This window comes from Rutidosis leptorrhynchoides, chromosome 11, assembly GCF_046630445.1.
Source record: "Rutidosis leptorrhynchoides isolate AG116_Rl617_1_P2 chromosome 11, CSIRO_AGI_Rlap_v1, whole genome shotgun sequence".
NCBI lineage: Eukaryota > Viridiplantae > Streptophyta > Magnoliopsida > Asterales > Asteraceae > Rutidosis > Rutidosis leptorrhynchoides.
Genome location: NC_092343.1, coordinates 75,986,241 through 76,011,683, shown reverse-complemented (window position 1 = coordinate 76,011,683; position 25,443 = coordinate 75,986,241). Strand labels below are relative to the sequence as shown.

Sequence of the window (25,443 nt, the reverse complement as noted above, 5' to 3'; positions counted from 1 at the left end):
CTGAATACATTACACAGCAAAAAACCGAAATCACCATATGGATATATGAACTACATGAGCTAGCCTATTTCAGTTTTACACACTGTATATGAATCAAACAATTTTGCATTAGTGTACCAGTTGTGCCAATCCACCGAGAACTTTTATCCCACTCGAAATCGAAGTATGGCTTAAAACCTGAATCTCATTAAAGATTGAAGCACTCCAAGAATTTATCGAGTTATGTATTCAACACACTCTGAGAATCTACCGCTCGTTACAGTTAAAGCATTGGACTTCAAGTGAGAAATATTATTTATGTATTACTTTAAACTTTTAAGAGACTCGCAATTTTTCCATTTGATTTGAGATGGAGTTTTACACTATTCGTGTCCCGGTGTTCGTTAAATATATACTTTGATTGAACAAAAAAGTTTAAAATTGCCTATTTGTTTCATAAAGGATAAAGTGAAGTTAGGGGAGGAGTTTAACTTTTTAATACATATGTATGTACCTGAGCACCACTACTTTGGACTTTAAAGGGCAAGGTTTATATTCGTTTTAAAGACGATATTTTTTTATGTTTCTTAATGTTGTCATGATAGTATATAAAAGACAAAAAAAGATGAATATTAAAAAGCAAAAGATATGTCTCATTTGACCAGTGTCAACAATATTATGTCCTTTTTCCCCACTATTAGAAGAACTATTCGTATTTGATGCAGTATTTTTATAACTATTTCGCGAGTATAAGTAATTTTGTTACTCATGACATTAGTTTCTATTTTTAGAAGGAAATAATAAAAGTTCGTGGTTTATATGTGATATGACTTTTAATCCAAATGATTCACTCCGTATATCTTACCTATAAAAGGATTAGATCGACTACCATTTATTATTTATTTATTACTTACTGTTTCTAACCCTGCCTGTAACATCACAGGCAGATTTGTACTTTTTGGCTCAAAAAGTGCATTTGCCTGTAACATGGCAGTGTCAGATTTTGACCCCCAATAACCCCAAATGTCAAATGCTAGTGTCAAATTCAGTAGGGTCCACCAGTTTTTTTTTTCTTTTCTTTCAAATGAATTAAAATGGTAAATAAATACAATAAAATAAAATAAATTACATTAAAATGGTAAATAAATACAACAAAATAAAATAAATAACATTATAAATAAAAAATACATAATTAATTTTTGATAAGAATTTAAAAATACATAAATTGACGATTACATAGATTAAAAAAAAAAACTAATTCGCATTGCGAAAAGTCGGTGGAAGGTTCCAAATACGCTCGACTAAATCCTCGGTAAGTTGGTTGTGCATATCTCGATCCCTTATTTCTCTTGCGATGATATCTCGATCCCGTCCTCTATTTCGTATACGTTCCATACCATTTTCCATTTCTTCGGTAGTGAATCTTTCTTCCCATTTAGAAAGTGCAAAGCCGTTATCTTCAAGTATCATGTTATGTAATATGAGACAACATTCCACCACTCTTCGCATCCTGTTAACTGACATACTTCGTGAAGCTATGCGTATAATATGAAAACGACCTTGAAGAACCCCAAACGCTATCTCTATATCCTTTCGGGCACTAGCTTGAAATCTTGTAACCTTAATCGTTGGTTCTTCAGTAGGACATGAATATCCTTTAACTAAAGTTGCCCAATCGGGATATATACCATCCGCAAGGTAATATCCTTTTCTATATTCATGCCCATTTACCCCAAATGGTGCGGATGAAAATGTTCCGTTCTTAAGTTTATCAAATATAGGTTATTGGTTCAAAACGTTAATATCATTGTTGGAACCCGCCATCCCAAAAAAAGCATGCCAAATCCACAAGTCATATGAAGCAACAGCTTCAAGCATAAGGGTCGGTTTCTTGTGATCACCCTTAGTGTATTGTCCTTTTAAAGCAACTGGACAATTCCTCCACTCCCAGTGCGTAAAATCTATACTCCCGAGCATACCCCTAAACCCATGTCTCTCCTTGTAAGCACTATATAATCTAGCAACATCGTATTCATTCGGAGATCGCATGTATTCCCTTTTGTACAATGTAATAATACACATACAAAAGTAATCTAGACATAGTATTGATGTTTGCTCACTCATTTGCAAATATTCATCCCACATATCGGGAGCGGTGCCATACGCTAATTGGCGTATAGCCGACGTACATTTTTGTAAAGTAGTAAATGTAGGCCTACCGATAGCATCAACTCGTTGAGAAAAGTAAGTAAAATATTCTGGCATATTATCACTTTGGAAAGTAGTTATACCTTGCACTATCCGGAGAAATAATTGTATTCGCATGCGAAAACGGAGTTTAAATTTTCTTTGTGGATATTTTGGCATCTCACTAAAATAATCATCCCACAAATGTTGTGCAGCAACCTCCCGTTCTCTAGGAATGTAACCTCTAACTCTCAGAATAGATGGTGCCGATTCGACTTCGGAATCATCATCTTCTATTTCTTGAATTAATTGAACAATCCGCAAATCTTCGGAGTCGGAATTAGACCCCCGTAACCTCGAACCCATTTATAAACTGATAAACTTTTGTAAAAAAAAAAAAGTAGAAAGAAATAGGGTAAGAATGAATTGTGTGAAAAATGATATGATTGTTGGGGTTTAAATAGGAGTAAAATGGAGTAAAAATTGAATTTTTAAAAAGAAAAAAAAAACAAAAAATGGGTATATATCCGTTGGGTAACGGATATATTACCCCATCCAATCATTTGCTGCCACACCACAATTTGAAGCCCGTTTTTTCAGTCAAAAATTGGACTGACGCCCCTCAGCGTCAAAAACTGACGCCCCGATAATGGCGTCAGGGGCGTCAGTTTATGCCAACTCGTCTGACGCACCCCCATCTGACGCCGCGTTAGATTCAATCTTATTATAACATTGCTACTAGTAATCAACAGAGTTGCACATTACATTACATCCATTTTATCACTAAGTGTCTATATTATTATTTTTTTATAAGCAAGAAAAATTTATTAAGGATAAACACTATTTATATGGCTTTTTGGACATCAACACTATTTATGTGTATGTGGCTAGCTCATCAAAACTATGCCATAGTCCACTTACACCGTAACACTATTAAGTTTATAAACAGTTAACAAACGTTTAATTGACTATAGCTTGAATTCATGGATTTTTACTTTGCTGCTGCTTTGCTTAGCCAATTCCTACACGATCGTTTGTTGATGAAATATGAAAGCCGTGATTTATAAGTCATTGATGCCATTCAATCGATGTCTTCTTCAGCCTCTTTGGTATCCAGTTAAAACTTTGCATTTGAATCTCCAAGATGATCATGTTTGTTGACCAGGCTTTGATCCGAAAGACGCATTTATATGTTTCCAAATTGTGTAACCGCACGTCCATTTTGTTGCTTGCCATATGCTTTTTTCCAACGTAGTGTTTGCAATATTTTGATTTTCAACAAAGGCCTCTTCCAACGATGTGATGTTTATTGATCGAGCGTTCCGCCATTTTAAAAGTAGCTACCATACAATTGCTATTGTAGGGAAATTAACTAAGATATGCTCGACAGTCTTAATTTGGTTGTTGCAAATCGGACATCGAATTGTGTCTAAGTCTATCCCCTCACTTATCTAATTCCGATCTTGTAGGTATTCTCTTCATTAGTGATCTCCATATGAAGATATCGACTTATTAAGGGAAAGCTCTGTTTCGGAAGCTTCATTTTAGATTGTTCTGTTATAAGTGTTATTTGTACGGAATAAAAGATTCTATAGGTCGGTGATGAACAAAATAACTTTATGATTCTATAACTTTTTACCCATCAAAATGAACATTTAAGTGTAAGGATGACAATGATCACCCGATTCAGTAGAAATTCACCTGATCTACCCGCTTCGTAATAAATATGGATGAACCTAAATGGATATAGATACGAATATGAATGAACCTAAATGAATATAGATATTGAAATGAATGAAAAGTTTCATCCATCAATATATCTATTAACACCCAAAATACATATATAAATACATAAATATAAAAATGTGTTTATATATTTACTATTATAAATGCAATTATCGTAAAAATTTAGATTTTTCTTTCGACCTTATAATGAAATAATAAGTATGATTTATTACAATAAAACACGCGTATCTAACAATATAAACGTACAAATTACATATTTAATATTTCATAATCTATGTTTAATAGTAAATTTAATAAATAATGTTCTTCGAAAAAATATACATTTTGTGGGTAGATTTTAATCATCTCATGTTATATTTATTTTTTCTATAATATGTTTTTGTTTTCATCGCATATTAATAGATATTATAACATTTTTTTAATATCCAGTAGATATCCATTTACATGCTTAATTAAATGGATATGGATGGATGAACTGAAATTAAATGAGTATAGATATGGATATAAGCAAACAAAAATTAAACGAATGTGAATACGGCATCATTCAATTCATATATCCTGTCATCCATAAGTGTAACAGACAAGTTATAACCTCACTATAATGATCAGTGTAGTTTCTACAACACTTAAAATAAAATAGATTAATAGTACTGTACTTATTATAAAGTTGAAGGATATATAAAATTTATAAAATATAAAATGATGAGTAGTCAATATCACATAAATATAGTTAACAAACGGGAGGTGATACTTACACATCAGTTTTTGATCTATTCACAATTTTTTACCATAAAACTTACAATTATAACCTTAAATTTATCTTTGGGCTTGAACCTCTATAATATTGAGTGTGTGAATATCATTCCCCTTAACAAAAACTATCTATACTGTATAACTATAAATATATGCGAGTACTATATTTTGTCCTCATAAAAAAAAATATATATTTCAAAAATACCTTCTAATAAATCTTAGCAAAAGATTTATGTAAGGTATCACTTTTTTTGTTTTGAACGATCATTTTTTGGCATCAGTAGATCATTTATTTCATTAGGGCAGTGATCCGGGTAGAGGTCCGTGAACGAATCCGGTAAAAGCTCCCTATAGGTTCAATATATATCACCATTATTGGTGTTCAATTGATTTAAAGAAAATCATGTCATCCCTAAGGATCGAACCCATAACCTCTCCCTATACCATAACACAAAGTACATAGGGGAACCGTTGGGCTATGCCCGCATGTTCATGTAAGGTATCATTTAAGAGTAGATTAATAAATTTGAGTGAATCTATTAAAATTTATGTTGAAAATATCATCTTTTTATGATATAATACTCCCGTATATACGGATTACTGTAATATATAAAGTTGTTTTCTATTATAACTAGAAAACTAGTCCGGGTCCGATCCGCGTGATGCGGCGGGGGCTTTCGGCATGCGTATTCATATTTAACGTAACTTTACGTATTTACAGGAGGAAAAACGGCCCATGTGTTAAGCGCTGTTGTAGACGTCGTTGTATTTAGCATTTATGGGAAATTGTCCGTTTCGAACGTAGTTAATTTCGTTTTGTTCATAAAATTATTTCGAGTCTAACGGTGCTGTCGAAAAAATTTAACTCGCGGCGAGCAGGAAGATATGGGTTGTCGTTTTGTTTAGCGTTTTTTAAAAAGTGTCCGTTTGGAACGTAGTTAGTTTCGGTTTGTTCATAAAATTATTTCGAATCTGACGGTGCTGTCGAAAAAATTTAACTCGAGCCGAGTAGGAAGTTACGGGCTGTCGTTGTGTTTAGCATTTTTTTTAAAAAGTGTCCGTTTCGAACGCAGTTAGTTTCGTTATGTTCATAAAAATATTTCGAGTTTAACGGTGTGGCCGGTGAAATTTAGCTCGCGGCGAGCATGAAGAAACGGGCTGTCGAAGTGTTCTGGTGGAGTTGTGTTTTAAGTTACAGAATTTACGTTTTAGCCCTCTGAAGTTTGGTGTAGTTTTTGTAGGCTAGTTGTAGTTGAGGGGGGTAAACTGAAAATTCACAGTGTGAAAAGGGTTGTGAAACGGTAAAAAAAAAAAGGGAATTCCCCATTTGTTATACTGTAGTATATTTCCACTTGTTATAGTATATTTAGAATTAGAACTAGAAAAAGGAGCCCGCCCGATGCCGCGGGGTCTTTGGATTGCGTATTCATACTTAACGGAGCGTATTATTGGTGTGTATATGTATTGAATATAGTCCGATGTATTGAGCGTTTTTTTTAAGTGTCCGTTTCGCGTATAGTTAGTCCCGCTGTGTTCGTAAGATTTTTTTGAGTTGAACGGTGGGCTCGGAAAAATTTAACTCGCACCGAGCGAGAAGATAGGACCCGCTAAAAATTCGGGTGGAATTTGTTTATTTTATTTTAATAAAATTGTATATTTACCTTTTTTACCTCTAAGAAAATGTAAATTTGAGGGGTCATTGTGTAAATTGAGACAAAGGTGAGGAGCCGATTGCAGTGTGAATGCAAAGGCAAAACTACAATTGAAACTATAAAATTCTTCATGAGTTTTAGTATACAGCGGTAATAATTAGAATGACTAGACTTACTGGAGAATTGTGAGGGAGAGAACCAACATGAATAATGAAAGCAAATGATGTCGTTTCATTCTTCAACACATGCAAATGAAAAGCTGAAATTCTCTCATTGCTCTCCACAAATATCGATAAATTACGTATAAATAAATACTCCGTAGTAAATATAAAAATAATAAATAATAAACTGTGATAAAACACAAACAAAATTATTCACAAGATATATATAACACGATTGATGATTGATAATTGATAATCTCATATTTTTCCATTTTTTGCCACCCCAAAAATTAATTAAATGAATCTAAAAACACCCTCCACCAAAATTATAAAAAAAAAGACAAAAAAATATACTCCGTATATAATACGATTATGTTATATGTTATTCTACCAAGTTTAAGAGCCCAAAATGAGTAAATTCCCTATGTTACCCTTTCCATTCCATGCATTGTGAAGTGGGTCGGGTCTTCATTGTACCCGCATTAATCGGGCATGGAGTCTGAACCGGTGGGACCATACAATTATACTGCAAACACAGCGAACTACTCAACGGAATTTCATCCCTCGAATTAATCGGCATTCCTGTTAAAAAATTATGTTGCAAATACAATAACCTTATATTCCCAGCCATCAACCGGTCCACGAAAACCGTCGGAACTGAACCGGTGAACCGGTTATTATTCAAGTAAAGATTCTGAACCGTTGCAAAAAGTGGCGACACTTCCCCATACAACATGTTGTGACTAAGATCAAGGGTCTGGATTGAAACCGACCCAAACGGTAAAACCGGTCCTGTAAACTGATTTCTCTCGAGTTGGAGATTTGTAATTGGAAACCCGAAAATACAACCCGGGATTGAACCGGTGAATTGGTTCAAACTCAAGTCTAGGTAGTTCAACCGGTTGAGCCGAGGTAGTAGATAGTCAACCGGACCCGAAAACCGATTCCACGATAATGAAAGGTATTGTAACGAAGAAGGTAGCCCATCTGAACCAATCGAACCGGATAAATCATTGTGTTTAACGTCTAACCGGGTTAACATTTGCGAATCGAACCGAGGCAGTGAACCGGTAAGATGGTTGTGACATAATATAACGTTTGTTAAACTCGGTAAACCCCCAAGCGCCCAGGGGATTGTACCCGTGAGCTGATTATAACTCAAATCGAGTGTTCTCAGCTCACGTAACTCCCCTAACGTAGCCGGGATTTCATGAGAAATAAAATTCCGGCTAACAGCTAAAAACTTTAAGCTTTTTAGTTGAGACAGTGTCCCGGGCAATGCGCCCATTATTCTGCCCGGGACAACAGTGAACTCAACTAAGAAACTTAATTTACCGATGGCCGGATGAAGCCGACCCGAAAGACCTGGTGCGCCGGCACGCGGGTCGCCTAAATTTAACGCGATAACTTTCTCATTTTCGCAATAAACTCCGGCGAAATTGCAAGGATCGGAGGTGAAATCCCAGGAGGAGAAGTAATTAGATCCAGGCATGTCTTCTAATGATTTTCGTATTGATTGTAACGCGAGAAAATCGATCGGGTCCATTATTGAAAAACTCGTGATAAATTGAGCGAGTAAATAAAGAGAAAAACAGAGTATCCTTAAATCAGGCTTCATTTTGATAAATTTGGGGAAAATAGATGGATTGACAAATAGATGGATAGATAGATATACAATGAGTGTATGTATATGTGTGTGTGTGTATATATATATATTGGGAAATGAATACAGAGAGGTTGATTGATGAAACTTTACCGTGAAGGGAGTGATTGTATTATTATTCTGGTGGGAAAATGTGGCCGTGAAAGCTTTAATGGGGAAGACAGCTAATTAGGTCTGAAAGTAATATAGAGGTATAGGAAAGTGGTGATGATAATGGCTTGGAGAGAAAGCAAATGAAGATGTCACTTGTTTTTTAGCTTCTTTGAGAAGAAGCTTTGACTATATTTGTGTTTATTTATATTTGTTACATTTGTTTGTATGTATTTTCTTAAATTTGTTTGTTTTAAAGAGATTAAAAGCTTGGGATATTATAAAATATACACCATCCATCCATCCCATTCTAATTTTGTTTGTTCTAAAAGTTATTCGTATATATAATAACTACTGAATTATTATACTCCATGTTTAATGTTTTATATTGATAAATTTTAATAAATTCTTTTTTTGAAAACTTTTCAGTCAAATAAGAATATGTTAGTTACAATGAGTCTTAGACCACTCTCAACCCAACGCCAGTTTGCAAGGTCAGTCCTAGGTGGAAAAATCTGACGAAAACTGACGAAAATAGTGCAGCTGCAGTCCTTGGGCGTCAGGTCTGTTAGTCACCATGGTGACGGATTTTGTTAGGAGTGAGTTTTTTTGGACCAATGAATGAATTTTAATAATTTAATAAATATATATTTTAATAACTAATTTATTTTTTCTCACCTCATTCCCAATCAGATTTTACCACATCATCCAACCCAATATTTAACACAAAAAAATGACACAACGATTAAAAAATGTCAGAAATTGACATTGCCAAATCACAATCAATTTGCACTTTTTGACCAAAAAGTGCACTAACTGACTCTGACGTCACAGTTACAGTTAAAAATGGTCTAATTGTACAGTATAGTAATATACACAAATATAAATGGATCATATATTATAAATCTATCAAAGTTTATTAAATTATTTTTGTAGCTTACTTATATTTCAAAAAGATTATAAGCCATCCAAATTTTAACTAAGCTAAATCCACATAAAATTTATTCGTAATTTTCCCCAAATATAAGAGTATTTTCTTTCTATTACGTTTTTACGATTAATTTTTTTTTCACATTTTATATGTATGAAACAAAATACAAATTTAAGTGGTCTACAAATCACTTTAAAATACGAGTGGTCTAAAAAAAAGTGATACACTTAAGTGAACTCTTAATATATAATCCCGAATATATTTTTTTGGACAGCGATTGAGATCACCCGAGGGGGGACTGAACCACCCGTTGCGATCATCCCCCGTTTCGACTATGCCGATGCAGCGATAATAACCCCGCCCCCATCGCTACCCGGGAGGAAACCTTGAAACCAATCCAAGGGCACGGCCAAGTGAAACCCTCCTCTCCTTTACCCCTCAAACGATATGGGAAAGGTGTCATGGGTGGATACTTCATGTCAGGGATGAAATTGTGTTTTTAATATGTAGCCAACGGAGTCGAACTCCTGACCTCCCCTAAAGGAGGCACGTCACTAACCGCTGGACCTAATCACAACTTCCCCGAATATTAATAATATGTTTTCTATTGTCTATATATGACACTTACAATAAGCTATAGGAGGTTAAGTTAAAGATATAAATAAATAAATCATTCTCAAAAAAATACGTAACATATGTATATTAGATGGCATAAACAGTATACTACTTTTTTTTTTCTTTTTTCGAACGGCTGAAACTTTATTAAAAAAGAAACTAGCTAAACGCTAGAAAAACAAATGGGGGATGATTCTCACATACTGTTTTTTGATCCTCACACACCCTTTTACCCTATTATTAGGGAGGAGTTCAAGTAAATTGGTGTGTGAGGATCAAAAAACAGTGTGTGAGAATCATCCCCCAAAACAAATACAGAGAATACAAATATTTACAAAGAAAGTAAAGGAGATTGCAACCAATTATTCCAGTTACACGACTTTTTTCTGTATCTCGCGAAGATCCAATTAAAGCTTGTAGCTACAATGGAGTCAACTACATGACACTTCCGGAAGCTTTTATCGTCAAAGACAGTGTTGTTTCGCAATCTCCAAATATTCCATAGCGTAGATATAACGATAATAGTAACAGTGAGCCGTTTATTTCGTTGAATCGGAACGCCATCTATCCAAGTCCACAAGTTACCCAATGAGGACCATGAAGGAAAAGCAATGCTCGACCATTGAGATATCCTTGCCCAGATTAGTTTACTAGTTTCACAATGAAGGAAAAGGTGATCTTCATCTTCGAAAGATTCGTCACAAAGAGTGCATCCAGGATCCTCAATGCCTATACCGCGAGAAGCAAGATTGACTTTCGTAGCAAGTCTAGAGAGTTTCAGGCGCCATAAAAAACATTTGCTTTAATGGGGGCTTGTTTAACCCACGTGGTTGCATTTACACCCTGGATTGAATCTTTTACATCAATTATATATCGTGCCTGTGAAACAGAAAAGATGCCACCTTTCCAGGTCCAGTATACTACTTTTTTTTTTTGAACGGCCGGTTAGTTGGTTAAACTCTCCACACACGCTAGAAGGAACCCGCTCTCGAATCTTCGCACTTACGTGAACCGGATCGATTTTATCATGCATCTACACCTGCCAGTAGCAAAGTCGTAGGGACCACAGCACCATAAGATGACTGTGTATACATAATATGCGGTAAACCTCCCCCCTGGAATCGAACCCGCACCAATCACGATGAGAGAATGCGGACCCACAGTCCAGAAGCTTGGTACCACTCAGCCATGAGCTCGGTGGTCCAGTATACTACTAATATTGATTTTTTTTCTCAAACTTTTATCACGTGATATATGTGTGTGCAAAAAAATGTTTTTTTTTTTTTTTAATAGTTGTAACAATGTTTTTATATAATGATTTTTGATTTTGATGGTATTGGTGTGGTTTGGAATTAGTTACGGTTATCCGAGCCTACGTGGCAGACAGGTCAGGGTATTTTGCGGTGACCTGGACGAGTACCATGTGACATTTGAGGTACCTGCCAGATGCATTTATGACATGGTAAGGACATTTTTTTTTTCTTCTTTCTTTTTCGTGTTTAATCCAACCAAATTTAGAAATTGTCTTTATTTTTTTTATCTATTAGTTTGTCCATCGATCGGTTGTCATAAATATATTGTAGGAATATGGTACATAACAATATAAATTACCATGTTAACTTAAAAAACGCCACTCAATTTGATACTGTAATAAATATAAGTAGTTATTCAATGTTTACTATAAATAAATGTTATAAAATTATTTTGTACGTAAAACAAAAAAGATATTCTTTTCTATTACGGAGTATATTTTGTGAAATTTTTGACGAATTTGAAATATTAATCCAAGTATTTACCTCACTCGATCGTAAGTAGTCGTGTTGGGTGCTATCTCGCACCATTTTCCTCTCGTGTATCTAGTATCGTGTATTCTGTTGAAGCTCATCATTGCTCAATATCTCATTGTACTTGTTGTTTTTTTTTTTTTTTTTTACAGCGATTGAGATCACCCGAGGGGGACTAAACCACCCGTTGCGATCATCTCCCGTTTCGACTATGCCGATGCAGTGATAATAACTTCACCCCCATCGCTGCTCGGGAGGTAACCTTGAAACCGATCCAAGGGCACGACCAAGTAAAACCACCCCCCTACCCCCCAAATGATATGGGAAAGGTGCCATGGGTGGATACTTCATGGCATGGATGAAATTGTATTTTTAATGTGTAGCCAACGGAGGTCGAACTTCTGACCTTCCCTAAAGGAGGCAGACCACCAACCGCTGGACCACATCACAATTTTTGTACTTGTTGTTTTTATTTGAAATAAATATTACTTTTCAAAAAAATTAAATATTTTATGAAATTTTATTTGGATATACTTTGAATTATAGGTATGAAAAAGGTATTACAAAGATCATATTTCCTGTGAGCTTGACCGATTATATTAACCTTTTTTTTTTTTTTTTTTTTTCCTTTTCCATCATCACATGATATATGCATTCTAATATTTTGTTTGTGAACTTTTGACAGCTTTAGCATTTATTTATAGATCTTGTTTTAAAGTAAATCCCAAAATAACAAGAGATGATGTGAAAATAGATCAATGTAAAAATTGAGGATTTTATTATTAGTTTGCCAGAAAAAATACATCACGAAAAAAATCACAAGAATCAAAAGCAATTTGGATAATCAGATAGATGTCAAATCAATTTATTCAGATTGATGCCAAATCAATTTATTTTTATACGCTTGTGACTTTTTCGTTGTTAGTGATGTCTATAATGATAGATGAATCAAAAAATTTCAATTGGTATTTTGGTTTCTCTTCTGTTTACAAAAAAAAAAAGTACCCGTACTCGTAAGAAAAAGGATGTTATATAAAATGCTTAATTATTTTAGTATTATCTTTTGATTAATCTTATGATGCGTTTATAAAATTGAATAATTTAGCGCATAATGGTCCATAATATAAATCTGAATGATTAAAAAGTTATGAACGAAGTTGGTTCTCACTGACAATAACTCATTTGATAATTATTTTAAATTGACAATAATATAAATTATGTAAAGTACTTTATTAAGAATTTTTAGGTAAATAGTTTTACCTGATATATATTATTTATAAAAATAACAACTAAGCGTAACAACCACAAGCGCATATTGCGGTCTCACAACAATCACAAATCAAGTTAGAACCCACAAACAACGAGGATTATCAAAACTAAGAACACCAAACGCCCCTTGTGACGCCCCGTACAAAATCATCGTGTACGGTACATCAACAACAGGATCATTACAAGGTCAAACACTATATGCTGTTTGAAAACCAGTTTTGCATTCATGAACAGATAACGTTTTACAAAAGATGAATAGAAAACATTAACATGAGTACATGATACTAAGGTCATTACAAAGCTATTGTTTTGAAAATAACATAAGTTGGGAATGTAAAGTAAAAGTTTCATGCTTGAGACATCTCTAAGTAATGCAGCGGAAGTCTAACACAGCAAGTCTGTAACAGCAAGTCTATACACCGAGACTAGAACAGCAAGGCTAATAGCAGAAGCAACAACGTCTAAACACCTGAGAAATACATGCTTAAAAAGTCAACACGAATGTTGGTGAGCTATAGTTTGTTTGTATTCAGTAATGTAATGTAAGCCACGAGATTTCAGTGCTTCAAACAAGTGTTTCAAATCAGTAATTCAAACCAGTATGATAAAGTATATGTATAACCGTGGGCACTCGGTAACTAACTTAACGTTTATACCCCCTGAAAGTACACTTGGCAAGTGCGTATGTCTACGAAGTATTAAACACTCGTTAAATGCTAGCGCGACTAGCCCGAGTGGGGATGTCAAACCCTATGAATCCATATCTAAGATTCGCGTTCATGGTTCAAAAACCAATGATTAAACGTTACCGAGCTAAAGGGAATGTTTATGCCGTTGTATAACCCACACATATATAAGTTTAAGTACTCGTGCCTAGTATGTAAAACATAAAATCCGCATGTATTCTCAGTTCCCAAAATAAGTTAAAGTAAAAAGGGAATGCTATAACTCACAGTGATAAAAGCGGTAAAGTCGGTAATGAAAGTACGCAAGTAGTAAGTCGGTCCGAAAGGTCGTCAACCTAAATCAAGGGTTACTAGGTCAGTAGGTTGTTTTTATAAATTCTAATAGTGCATAAAATAAGTTTAAGTGTCATCATCATCATCAGTCATCATCATAAAAGCTAAGTAAGTTCGATAAGAATAGAGATCGAAACAATAGGCTGACTTCGGTCAGCTGCTGCGACCTCTACGTAAATTGAAAAGATGCATAATCAGTGGCTATGGCTCCGTATGTGAGTCCCCTAACCGCTGACCAATTTTCAGAACCTAACTCGTCTTCGTTTGACCGTGGCGACGGTTTAAGTGCGAGTAGGTCAGAAATTTCAGCACAACGTTAATAGGGTGTAGTGACTCTCGGAGGGCCATAAATCCTAAACCGTAACTCGGATTAAGACGAGGCCTAAACGGAAAATCATCTACTCGAACCGAAATAACTGAAAATCAACTTTCCAGTAGCCCAGGTGGTCTGATCAGATAATAAAATCAGTGGACAAGTGCTCCGGTGAGGTTCTTGGTGCTTGTAGCTTCAAGTGTACAACTCGTTGATGGTTTAGCATCACTTTTGACCAAGATTCTACCATCAATACACAATATGTTAAGACCAAGTGGTAACACAACTCATTTAAGAGTCTTAGATGGATGATGAACCAAGGTTACATCATATCCTTAGTCTTAACACAATTACAAGTCCTATTTACAAACAAAGTTACAAACTTTACATCAATCAAACAAGTATGAACATGATCCAAGTCAAAAGAGGTGATGGAACCCTAAGCTAGAGAGCTTGGATCCCTTTCACACAATTTATAAGGTCACAAAGCTAGAAAGCTTGAACCTTTAGTGTTCTTGAAGATCTTGAAGCATAAAGCTTGGATCTTTAAGATATATGAAGATAACAAACAAAAGTTTGAATCTTTATCACAAAATAACAAGATTAAAGTAAAAGAAAGATGAATCTACAAAGTTGGTGAAGATTCAAAGCTAGAAAGCTTGAATCTTCCATGTTCTTGAAAGATTCATGCTTGAATCAACAAGATATAAGCAAGATCAAAGCTAAAAGGAACTTTGATCTCCATAATATGATGATGATGGCTACGAAAATGAAAGGAAAAGAAGAAGAAAAAGAAGACTTACAAGCAATACTAGAAAGGAAAGAAAGAAAGAACAAGTGTGTGTGAAAACCAAATGAGCAAGTAATTTGAATGAGAGGTAAATGGCTAGTATTTATAAGCAAGGAATTTGACAAGGATTGATGACATGGACAAGGGCTAGTATTTATAAGCAAGGAATTTGACAAGGATTGATGACATGGACAAGGGCTAGTATTTATAAGCAAGGAATTTGACAAGGATTGATGACATGTACAAGGGCTAGTATTTATAAGCAAGGAATTTGACAAGGATTGATGACATGGACAAGGGCTAATTAATTGGGTCACTAGCTAGAGTAGGGTGGGCTTGAGCCCAACAAGGTAGAAAGTCCAACAAGACAAACTATTGTGCATAATTAAATTACTACGCGTAATTAAGCATCCAAAAACCCAGGTAATTATTATTATAAAATAATAATTAATATTTCACAGTCATGATATTCCGATTATGACAAAAGTTAAACGTGCGCGCAAGTTCGCGGTTTATTCGAAACGTCAAGTAACACTAATGGTTATAAAGGCTTCCAATGATCAAGTTATGTATCCTACGTACTCTAAGGCACGTTTTAACATATAAATGGAAGTAAACCACGTAAATCAAGTTTCCAGAGTATAAAGTAACATAGTACGCACAAATACGCAATTTCGCAAAAACACAAGGCACAAAAGCAAGTCGAAAAAGCCGGGTCGTTACATTACCCACCTGTTAATGGAAATTTCGTCCCGAAATTTGAGGAGTGCAAAAAAAAATGGTACCGTATTTAAATAAGAAGTAGCGTATCAAAGTTTCGAAAGATTCGTGGGCTAAAAAGTGAGCTATTTACCTTGAAAGGTACTCTGGCGTATAAAAGTAAGAATAGGTATAGGCTATTAATTAAGTCTCTTAGGAGATCAACAAATTGATTCCGTTTCTGGTTAACATGAGTATGTTGTCTGAATATATCCACAAAAGAAAAGATGATGTTTTTAGCCTTACAGGCATCTTTAGTAAGCTGGATGCATGAAATACATCATGAATGTTACTAAACTCATCTAAAACATTGAGCGCTTATGTCGCAATACAAAGCTGACAGGTAGGATGGAAAACATGATGATCATAACCATGCGATTTGATGTCTGGATAGTGTTAGCCACGGATTTTACTAACCCCTTGATTTCGGAAAGAGACCATAGGCATAAAGAACTCGATATTTAAGAACGTTTCATTTGACTATATGAATTGAAACTTTTGCTGAAAATGAATAATCGGACTTATATGCAATGCAAGCCATAATTATCTATAGTGCCTTCAGGACGGTCTGAACGACCAATGAAGGATATCACCCAGTTTATCATACTGCAGGTGAACTTATCCTTAGATGGAATGAAAGAACAGTTCCATAATGTAACTTTATCCTTTCATTTACATGTTGAAGTTAGGGTTAACATTAACTAGAACAACATATAGTTGCAACCAACGAAGAAAGGAATGTGTAGAGTAACCATATCCGTATTACAGATGTTTTAAGCAGTCCCTTCCAAGAGGATAACAAGATTCATAGATTCCTAAAGTATGTTACTTTACATTTCTGAAAGAGAATCGCACGAAAGGTGTGATCTTTGAACCAGGGTGAACTCTTCGAGCGGTTTGTTCTGAATTTATCCTTATACTTAAGGAGATGCGCGGACAAGAAGATACGTGGACCCTTGGTCGTAAAGAACGGTTTACTCTAAGTGAAAAGAATCTCAAAACGATTCCTTGTACCTCAACCTACTAATTCATAGAGATGATTTTTACGAGGATGTTGCGATTAGCCGTGAAATATTGAGAATAGAAACCCACCTAGTGCCCTTCCTACAATGGGGTGACCATTGAGTGTACCTCAGAAAACTGATTTATCGGCCCGCGATTTTGCCATGTTTAACCTTAAAAGGAACATTTTTCGAGTACAAAGACTTCCTAACAAATTTTTTTTTTATAAATCTGCCACCCAAAGTGGCTCAAGCGTTTTTAACAAGAATTTTAATAGTAAGCTTCATCCCTAACGAAGGGAGAGAAGAAGTGTGATCCCTACATGGTGTAGTCTAATACGGAAACCTTTAATAAAATCAACCGAGAAAGTTTTGAAAAACCTTTAAACGTTTGATGCGACAACATAAATGGAACGAAGTTCTTGGTAAATTTAGAAGTATGTATAACGAGTACCATTTGCACAAAATTATTTGACTTAAAACAACTCAATAAAGGAGCGATTTTTAATCATCTTGAAGGTATAACTTAGTATGTACTAACCCAAAATAAGTAAGGGTAAATTTATACATATATGATTTTATAAATCGCGTAAGTGATAAAAAAGTTTTTAGTACTTTCATTTGTTGTGACGACTCCGTCAAAACACTTAACGGCTCCGTCACTTGGTCCCACAGCTTGATCGAAACTCTATATGAATTTTATAAAACAACCTTGCATTCTTTATTTAAAAATGATTTCCTATAAAGAAAACCTACTAAATTGTATAAGTTTAGAAAAACTATACATAAATACTTTAACCAAATGTTGACCAAACAAAGTCAACAACATCCACTTTTTAATGTAACAAAATAGAATGCAAGTTAATGTTTAACAAAGGCTGCCATCATAAATATGCAGACCCTCTAAGCACAGCGGAAGCAGTCAATCATAAACCTGAGAATAAAACATGCGAGTAACTGTCAACAAAAATGTTGAGTGAATTATAGGTTTAATATTGCAAACAATATTTAATTTAAACAATAAAAATTTATGTTTGAAAACATAAAAACTCCTTTTTGAACCACCAAATTATATGCTAGAAAACATATAATAAAACATTATTCCATTTTCCGTGAGCCACCTGGTAACCACTTAACCCTTTATTTACCCTTGCCAAACACAATAAATAATATACACCGAACAAGTGTATCTACAACAAAATACGAAGTACTAAACATTCCGATTATAAATTGCTAGCGCGACTAGCTCGAAATGGGGTTGTCAAACCTGATAGATCTATCCATAGGATTCGCGTTCACCAGTAGAAACCAGTGATTACAGTTACCAGACTAGGGAATATTTTTGTTCAACTCACAATGAATAATTTAAACCAACTTCCACTTGTCCAAAATATAAAATAAATTGCATGTATTCTCATCCCAAAAGATTAAAAATAGAAAAATGGGACTATAACTCACCTTATTAGCAAACGAAGTAACCACACAATTATGCGAACAGCAAATGAAGTAAAGTGATCATGAATGATCACAACGCCGACCTATAAATAAAGCAGGTCGATATAAATAACTAACTTAGGTCAAGTCTTAGTATGATAGCTATTGTACATGTTGCAAGTAGACATAGAACAATACTCAACATGCATCGGTTTGATCGGAACAGCGTACGGACACACACTTTCTATTTTTAGAAAGTTTCTATTTTTAGCAGGTTTCCATTTTTGGAAAGTTTTCTATTTTTGGAAAGTTTCTATTTTTGGAAAGTTTCTATTTTTGGAAAGTTTCTATTTTTGGAAAGTTTCCAAATTTAGAAAGTTCTATTTTTAGAAAGTTTTGAAGTTAGGAAAGTTTCCTTATTTAGAAAGTCAACAGAAGTCAACTGAAAGTCAAAGTCAACCGAAAGTCAACTCAAAAGTCAACCTTGGTCAAACATAGTCAACATTAATTTGAAAAGTGTAAGTTATAATAATAACATAGGTTATAATGTTTATTAAAGTCAAAAGTGTATAATTATGTCTTAACATAAGTTTAATTAAATAAAAATGAATTATTAAAGTTTAGATAAGTTTAAATGATATAATTAATATAACATAAGTATTTAATTAATTAATTAAATATTAGTCATAATATAAGTATTATTAATTAATAATAAATTTTTAAATCATATCATAAGTATCATTAATTAATAATGAATTATTAATCATATCATAAGTTTCTAATTATAATCATTAAATCATAAGTATTTAATAATTAAATTATAATTAAATAATAACTAAGCCTTATAATAATTAAATAATTAATTAATCCTTATTATAAGTCTTGTTATAATAATCTCATAATATAAGTTTAATACTTATCATAAGTATTTTCCATTAATAATGAAAGTATTATTAATCACAAGTTTAATTAAAATGTTAATTAAATCATAAGTATTAATTAAATGATATAATAAATATATATCATAAGTCTTAATTAATAATAATAATAATTACTTTTTATATTATAAGTAATTAAATGATAATGAAATCCATTATTTATATCATAAGTTTAATAATAAATCCCAAGTTTTAAATCAAAAGTTCATCGGGTCGTATCCTGAGCCCCGGGTGTCGGTTCTCGGCGAGCCTTACATATATCTCCGCCTAAGCAAACCACCCGACACTTTGGTACACTCAAGAACACACCATGAACAGCCCACAAGTCGTGATATACAGCCAATACACTACTTGGAACTTCAATTCAATCAAAAACGTGTTTTAGACGTAACGGGTGATTCGTGGCTCGGATTGAGATGACCCGAACATGAAAGTTCGCCCCACCATCAGTCCTAACACACTAACACACCCTAAAGTCACCAAATATGGTCACAAGGTCGGACCAAACCTGGTTCATACCAAAATCACATTTCAATCTTAACAAAATACCACTTTGATCGTAACTAGGGTTCCGGGAATCGAAACGACATGAATCCGGTGTCTAAAATTAATGTCTTGATGAGAGGAACTCATTTATATACTTTATTTTAACTTTTATATCAGTTAAAAAGTCAGAAACACACGAAAAAGCTGCTGTCCAAATTATATCAAACCGAAAACATATGTTTACGAGTAATTCTATGCATACAAACACCATTACAACAACAAGTAATCATCATACTATTAATTTATAATCAAAATACAGAAATATAATGAAAAATCAAAAGTTCTAGGGTTAGGGTTTATACCCTATTCAAGAATTGAATGGTATGAACGCGTAGAGATCGTTGTGTAGAATCCGGTTATGTGAATGACTTGATGATCCAAGCTAGAAATCAAATGATGGTGATGATGTTAGAGGTGAGATGGGCGACGGCCAAGGGTGAGGAGAGGGAGAAAGATGAGAGCAAAATTAGAAAATTAGGTTTGAGAGAAAAAGGCTAGTAAAGAAAAATGAAAATAAGAATAATGTAAAAAAAAAATATCACAAACCACCCCACCTAAGGGGGATTTCGGCTGAATGGGGGGTATAGGGTGGGCCCCCTTGGCCCAAAATTGAATTTTGATAAATTTCTTTTAGCCCGAACGTCCGATCGAAGCCCGAAACGCGAAAACACCGTTACGCGATTAAATATTCGGAGAGATAACGCACACGCGGAAAATAAAATATATAAATACTATATATAATCATATGACATAAAAATATCATTTTTAAAATAATTGGGATTCAAAAATCTCAAAAGTCTGACCGTTGGTTTGAAAATCGAAAAGATTCGCCGGATAGAAATCCGCGACACGTAGAAACGTACAACTTAAAATATGAATTCAAATATCCATATAACACCTAATAAATAATATATTATTACAAAAATAATAATATAGGTCATAGAAATGACGTGGCACGAATAACAATTAACGGTCGTTAAATAATTAACGGTAAAAGATAACGGAAAAAGTAGGGTCGTTACAGTACCTTCCCGTTACGGAAATTTCGTCCCGAAATTTAAGCAGGTGCAGGGGTTGACTCAACATTTGGGAACAAATGCGGGTACTTCTGCTTCATCTAATCTTCACGCTCCCAAGTGAACTCGGGACCGATTCGTTCCATCTAACTCGAACAATAGGAATTCTACTCTGTTTAAGAGTCTTAACCTCTCGGTCCATAATTTCAACAGGTTCTTCAATAAAATAAAGTTGCTTATCAACATGAAGTTCATCAAAAAGAATAGTTTCATTGGCCTCGGCCAAACACTTCTTTAAATTCGGTACATGAAAAACGTCACGAAAAGCACTGAGTTCTTGTGGCAATTTCAAACGATAAGCCACTGGTCCAACTCTCTCAATAATCCCAAAAGGTCCAACAATTCGAGGATTCAACTTTCCCCTTTTACCAAAACGTACCACACCCTTCCAAGGTGAAACTTTCAACATAACACGATCACCGACCTGAAAGTCGATATCGTTCCTTCTCTTATCAGCATAACTCTTTTGCCTACTCCTGGCAGTTCTCAATCTTTCCTTAATCTGTGCAATCTTCTCGGTAGTCTCGTGAATGATCTCTGGTCATGTGAGTTGAGCATCCCCAACCTCATTCCAACAGACAGGAGACCTACACTTTCTACCATACAGAGCTTCAAATGGTGCGGCTTTAATACTTGCATGATAACTGCTGTTATAAGAAAAATCATCCAGCGGCAAATATTTATCCCACCCATTTCCAAAATCAATAACACACGCTCTTAACATATTTTCTACGTTTGAATGGTCCTTTCACTCTGACCATCCGTCTGTGGATGATAAGCGGTGCTCATATCCAATTTAGTTCCTAGAGCACCTTGTTAAGACTGCCTCAGTCCAACATAATCGATACGGGAACACCGTGTCTCGAAATAATCTCCTTCAAATACAAACGAGTAAACTTCTTCATTGAATATGTTTCCTTAATTGGCAAGAAAAGATTTGACTTAGCGAGTCGGTAACAATCACCCAAATAGTATCATAACCACCCACAACTCCCGGTAACTTCGTAATAAATTCCATCTTAATACCTTCCCACTTCCACTCGGGAATTTCAGGTTGCACCAAAAGTCCAGACGGTTTCTGATGTTCAGCTTTAACCTTAGCGCAGGTCAAACACTTAGCCACATACGTAGCCACATCAGCTTTCAAATTAGGCCACCAATACAGCTCCTTAAGATCATGATACATCTTTCCTGAACCAGGATGAATAGAGTACCTAGACTTATGAGCCTCATCTAAAACAAGTTTTTGTAGATCACCAAACTTCGGAACCCAAAGGCATCCCGCAAAATACCGAGTACCATCGGTTTGTACCTCTAACTGTTTACTCAAGCCTCGGACCTTCCCGTTACAAAATTTTCCTCCTTCAAGGCTTCTTATTGTGCCTCAAGGATCTGCCTAGCGAGGTTTGTTTGAATTGTCATGTTCAAGGCCCTAAACCTGCGAGGTTCAGCCCTTTCTTTACGACTTAATGCATCAGCCACATCATTGGCCTTTCCCGGATGATATAAAAGTTCGCAATCATAATCATTTAACGTCTCAACCCATCTTCGTTGCCTCATATTTAACTGTTTCTGATCAAGAATATGTTGAAGACTTTTGTGATCAGTGTACAATGTACCTTTGACCCCATATAGATAATGTCTGCAAATCTTAAGCGCAAACACAATAGCTCTCAACTCTAAATCATGGGTTACGTAATTCTGCTCGTGAATCTTCAACTGACGTGACGCGTACGCAATAACTTTCTTTCGTTGCATCAAAACACAACCAAAGTCTTGACACGAAGCATCACAATAGATAACAAAATCATCATTACCCTCAGGTAGTGATAATATCGGTGCAGAAGTTAACTTCTTCTTCAGAGTTTGGAAAGCAGACTCTTGTTCACTCTTCCACTCGTACTTCTTCCCCTTATGCGTTAAAGCAGTCAGAGGTTTCGCTACTCGTGAAAAATCTTGAATGAACCTTCTATAATAGCCTGCTAATCCTAGAAACTGGCGAATCTGAGTAGGAGTTTTCGGAATTTCCCACTTTTCAATTGCCTCAATCTTGGCGGGATCAACTAGTATTCCTTGTTTACTAACAATATATCCAAGGAATTGAACTTCTCTTAATCAGAAATTACACTTAGAGAACTTAGCGTACAACTCTTCTTTTCTCAATAAATCAAGCACCAACTTCAAACATTCTTCGTGTTCTTCATCACTCTTAGAATAAATAAGGATGTCGTCGATAAAAACAATAACGAATATGTCCAGATAGGGTCTGCACACACGGTTCATGAGGTCCATAAACACAGCAGGTGCATTTGTCAATCCGAACGGCATAACAAGAAATTCAAAGTGACCGTAACGGGTGCGGAAAGCAGTTTTCAGAATATCAGTTTCTTTAGCGCGTAATTGGTGATAACCGGAACGAAGATCAATCTTATAATAAACGGACAAACCTTGAAGTTGATCGAACAGATCATCAATTCTCGGAAGAGGGTAACGGTTTTTAACAGTAAGCTCGTTCAATTCACGATAATCAATACACAAACGAAATGAACCATCTTTCTTCTCAACGAACAAAACGGGAGCTCCCCAAGGGGACGAACTGGGCCGGATGAAATAAAGTTGCAATAATGAAGGAAGAAATAAATATGGAGTAGTCACATCGGTGGCATAGATATTTAAGGCAATTCTCTCAAAGGAGTTAACGAGGATCATGGACTCCAAAGTAAATTTTCATTATATTTCCGAAAGGAAGACGTATGAAAGGTGTGATAATTCAACGAGAGTGAACTTCCGTGTACAATGAGCGAGGAAGTCTAGGATTCATCCATATTCTTAAATTTATGTGCGGATGAAAAGAACGCGAATCATGGGTTATAAAGAATGGCCGACTCCAGGTGAGATGAATCTCCAAAAATAATTTCGTGCACCCTAAAGTATCGAATCCTAGGATTGATGTTTACGAGGGTGTTGCGATTGACAGTGAATATTGAGAGTAGAAACTCCTCAATCAGTCTAGTGTAATATATATCCATGATACCCGCCATAACAACAGTTGGGGTAGAAACCCACTTAGCACCTTTTCTACAATAGGGTGACCACCGAGTGTACCCCAGAAAATTGATTTATCGGTCTGCGTTTCGGCCATGTCCAACCATAAGAGGGAAAGTTTTATGAGCGCAAGGACTTTCCAACAATTTTATAAAACCGGCATCCAAACTGGTGTAAGAATTTCTATCAATGGACTTAATGGTAAATTTTCATCCTTAAACGGAGGATGAGAAGAAATGTGATCCAAACACTCTGTAGAGTAATGCGAAAATTCTAATGTAATCAATCAAAGAAGTTTTGAAAAAGCTTTAAACGTCTAATGTAACCCCATAAATCTTAGTAAATTTAGAAGTATGTACAACGTGTACCATTTTACGTAAATCAATTTGAGTTAACTAGACAACTCAATAAGAGTGGTTTTAAAATAATTTTGAAGGTATAAATTAGTGTATACTAGCCAAAATAGGTAAGGTAAATTTATTCATTTGAATCCATTCATACATATATGATTTTATCAATCGTATACATGACAAAATATTTCATTACTTCTATTCGCCCATAAATCTCGTGAGAACCGCCCAATTGCACAAATGTGTAAAAATTTTAATGAAAAGCAGGGTATCCGCATTACAGAGGTTACGAGTTGAAGTAAGATCGTTAAAGCTCGGGTGATGGACTTGAATCGTCTTGCGACATCTCTTCAATAAATGCTACGAGGTCATGAAAACCAAAGAGTTAAATAATGTCTTGACTTTTATCAGAACACAAGTCCTTGGGTCAAAACTATTCACGTGCGAAGCTGTCACTAACAAGCGAGTTATAAATGATAAAACATGGGGTAGGTAGTTCGGTTAAGATGAGTCTCTCGCATATCAACAAATAAGATAATGAGTATCTTCCTTACTCATGTAATAACGTTAGAATTTCCGAATGAGTGGTGTACAAATTTTCTTTGACTCGCTTTCTATTCCTCATGTCACAATATTGGGACTTCTTTATGAATTAACGTAATATAATCACGTTGGCCTGACGCCATTATATTTCACTAAGTCATAGTTCCATTCCAATAGCACTACATGAGGTCAGGACACGCGGTCAACCTCGAATTTCAACACAATTTCCCTAAAACAATTTCTTAACAATGTGCTAAGGATAGCACAAGAGACAAAGACATCGAAAGTAATGAATAGGAGTAACGATGAGATAAAAATGTCTTCGAAGTACCAAGAATCTCTAAAAGTAAGAATGACGTTTTCCGTTTCAACAACCAAAGCACATAGGCACAACGGCACAAATGCACGTAATATAACAAAAATGTTATATACCTAAACATAATAGCTGACATTGAAATGCCGAGCATTTAGAAGTCAAGAATGACATCTCGCATAATATAACTCAAACGTTATATACATAACCATAATAGATGACATAGAAATGCCGAGAATTCTAGAACACGTAATGTAACTTAATCGTTATATCAATAAACACTAATTATGACATAGAAATGTCGAGAATTCCAGAAGTCAAGAATGACACCCCCTCGGTTTCACTAACCGAGGTGTTCCTTTAAAAGATGAACTCGCATGAGTCGGAGAATACGTTTAAATCGGAATGGGAGTTCCTCCCGGATTCAGAACATAATAGAAATGTATGTATGATAACAATATACATACCAACACGACACAAATAATC

The 25,443-nt window shown here is 35.0% G+C and overlaps 2 protein-coding genes across 2 annotated transcripts; both read right to left on the bottom strand.

Annotated features, from left to right (window-relative positions):
- Positions 1-1,233: 1,233 nt before the first annotated feature.
- Positions 1,234-2,532, bottom strand: LOC139874698 (uncharacterized). Its single transcript, XM_071862108.1, has 2 exons — positions 1,846-2,532; positions 1,234-1,740 (listed from the first exon to the last, which is right to left on the bottom strand). The coding sequence occupies exons 1-2, from the start codon at positions 2,530-2,532 to the stop codon at positions 1,234-1,236; spliced, it is 1,194 nt and encodes a 397-aa protein (XP_071718209.1).
- Positions 2,533-6,862: 4,330 nt separating this feature from the next.
- LOC139877426 (uncharacterized) lies at positions 6,863-8,144 on the bottom strand. Its single transcript, XM_071864854.1, has one exon. The coding sequence runs from the start codon at positions 8,094-8,096 to the stop codon at positions 6,906-6,908; it is 1,191 nt and encodes a 396-aa protein (XP_071720955.1). The 5' UTR covers positions 8,097-8,144; the 3' UTR covers positions 6,863-6,905.
- Between the last annotated feature and the right edge of the window lie 17,299 nt (positions 8,145-25,443).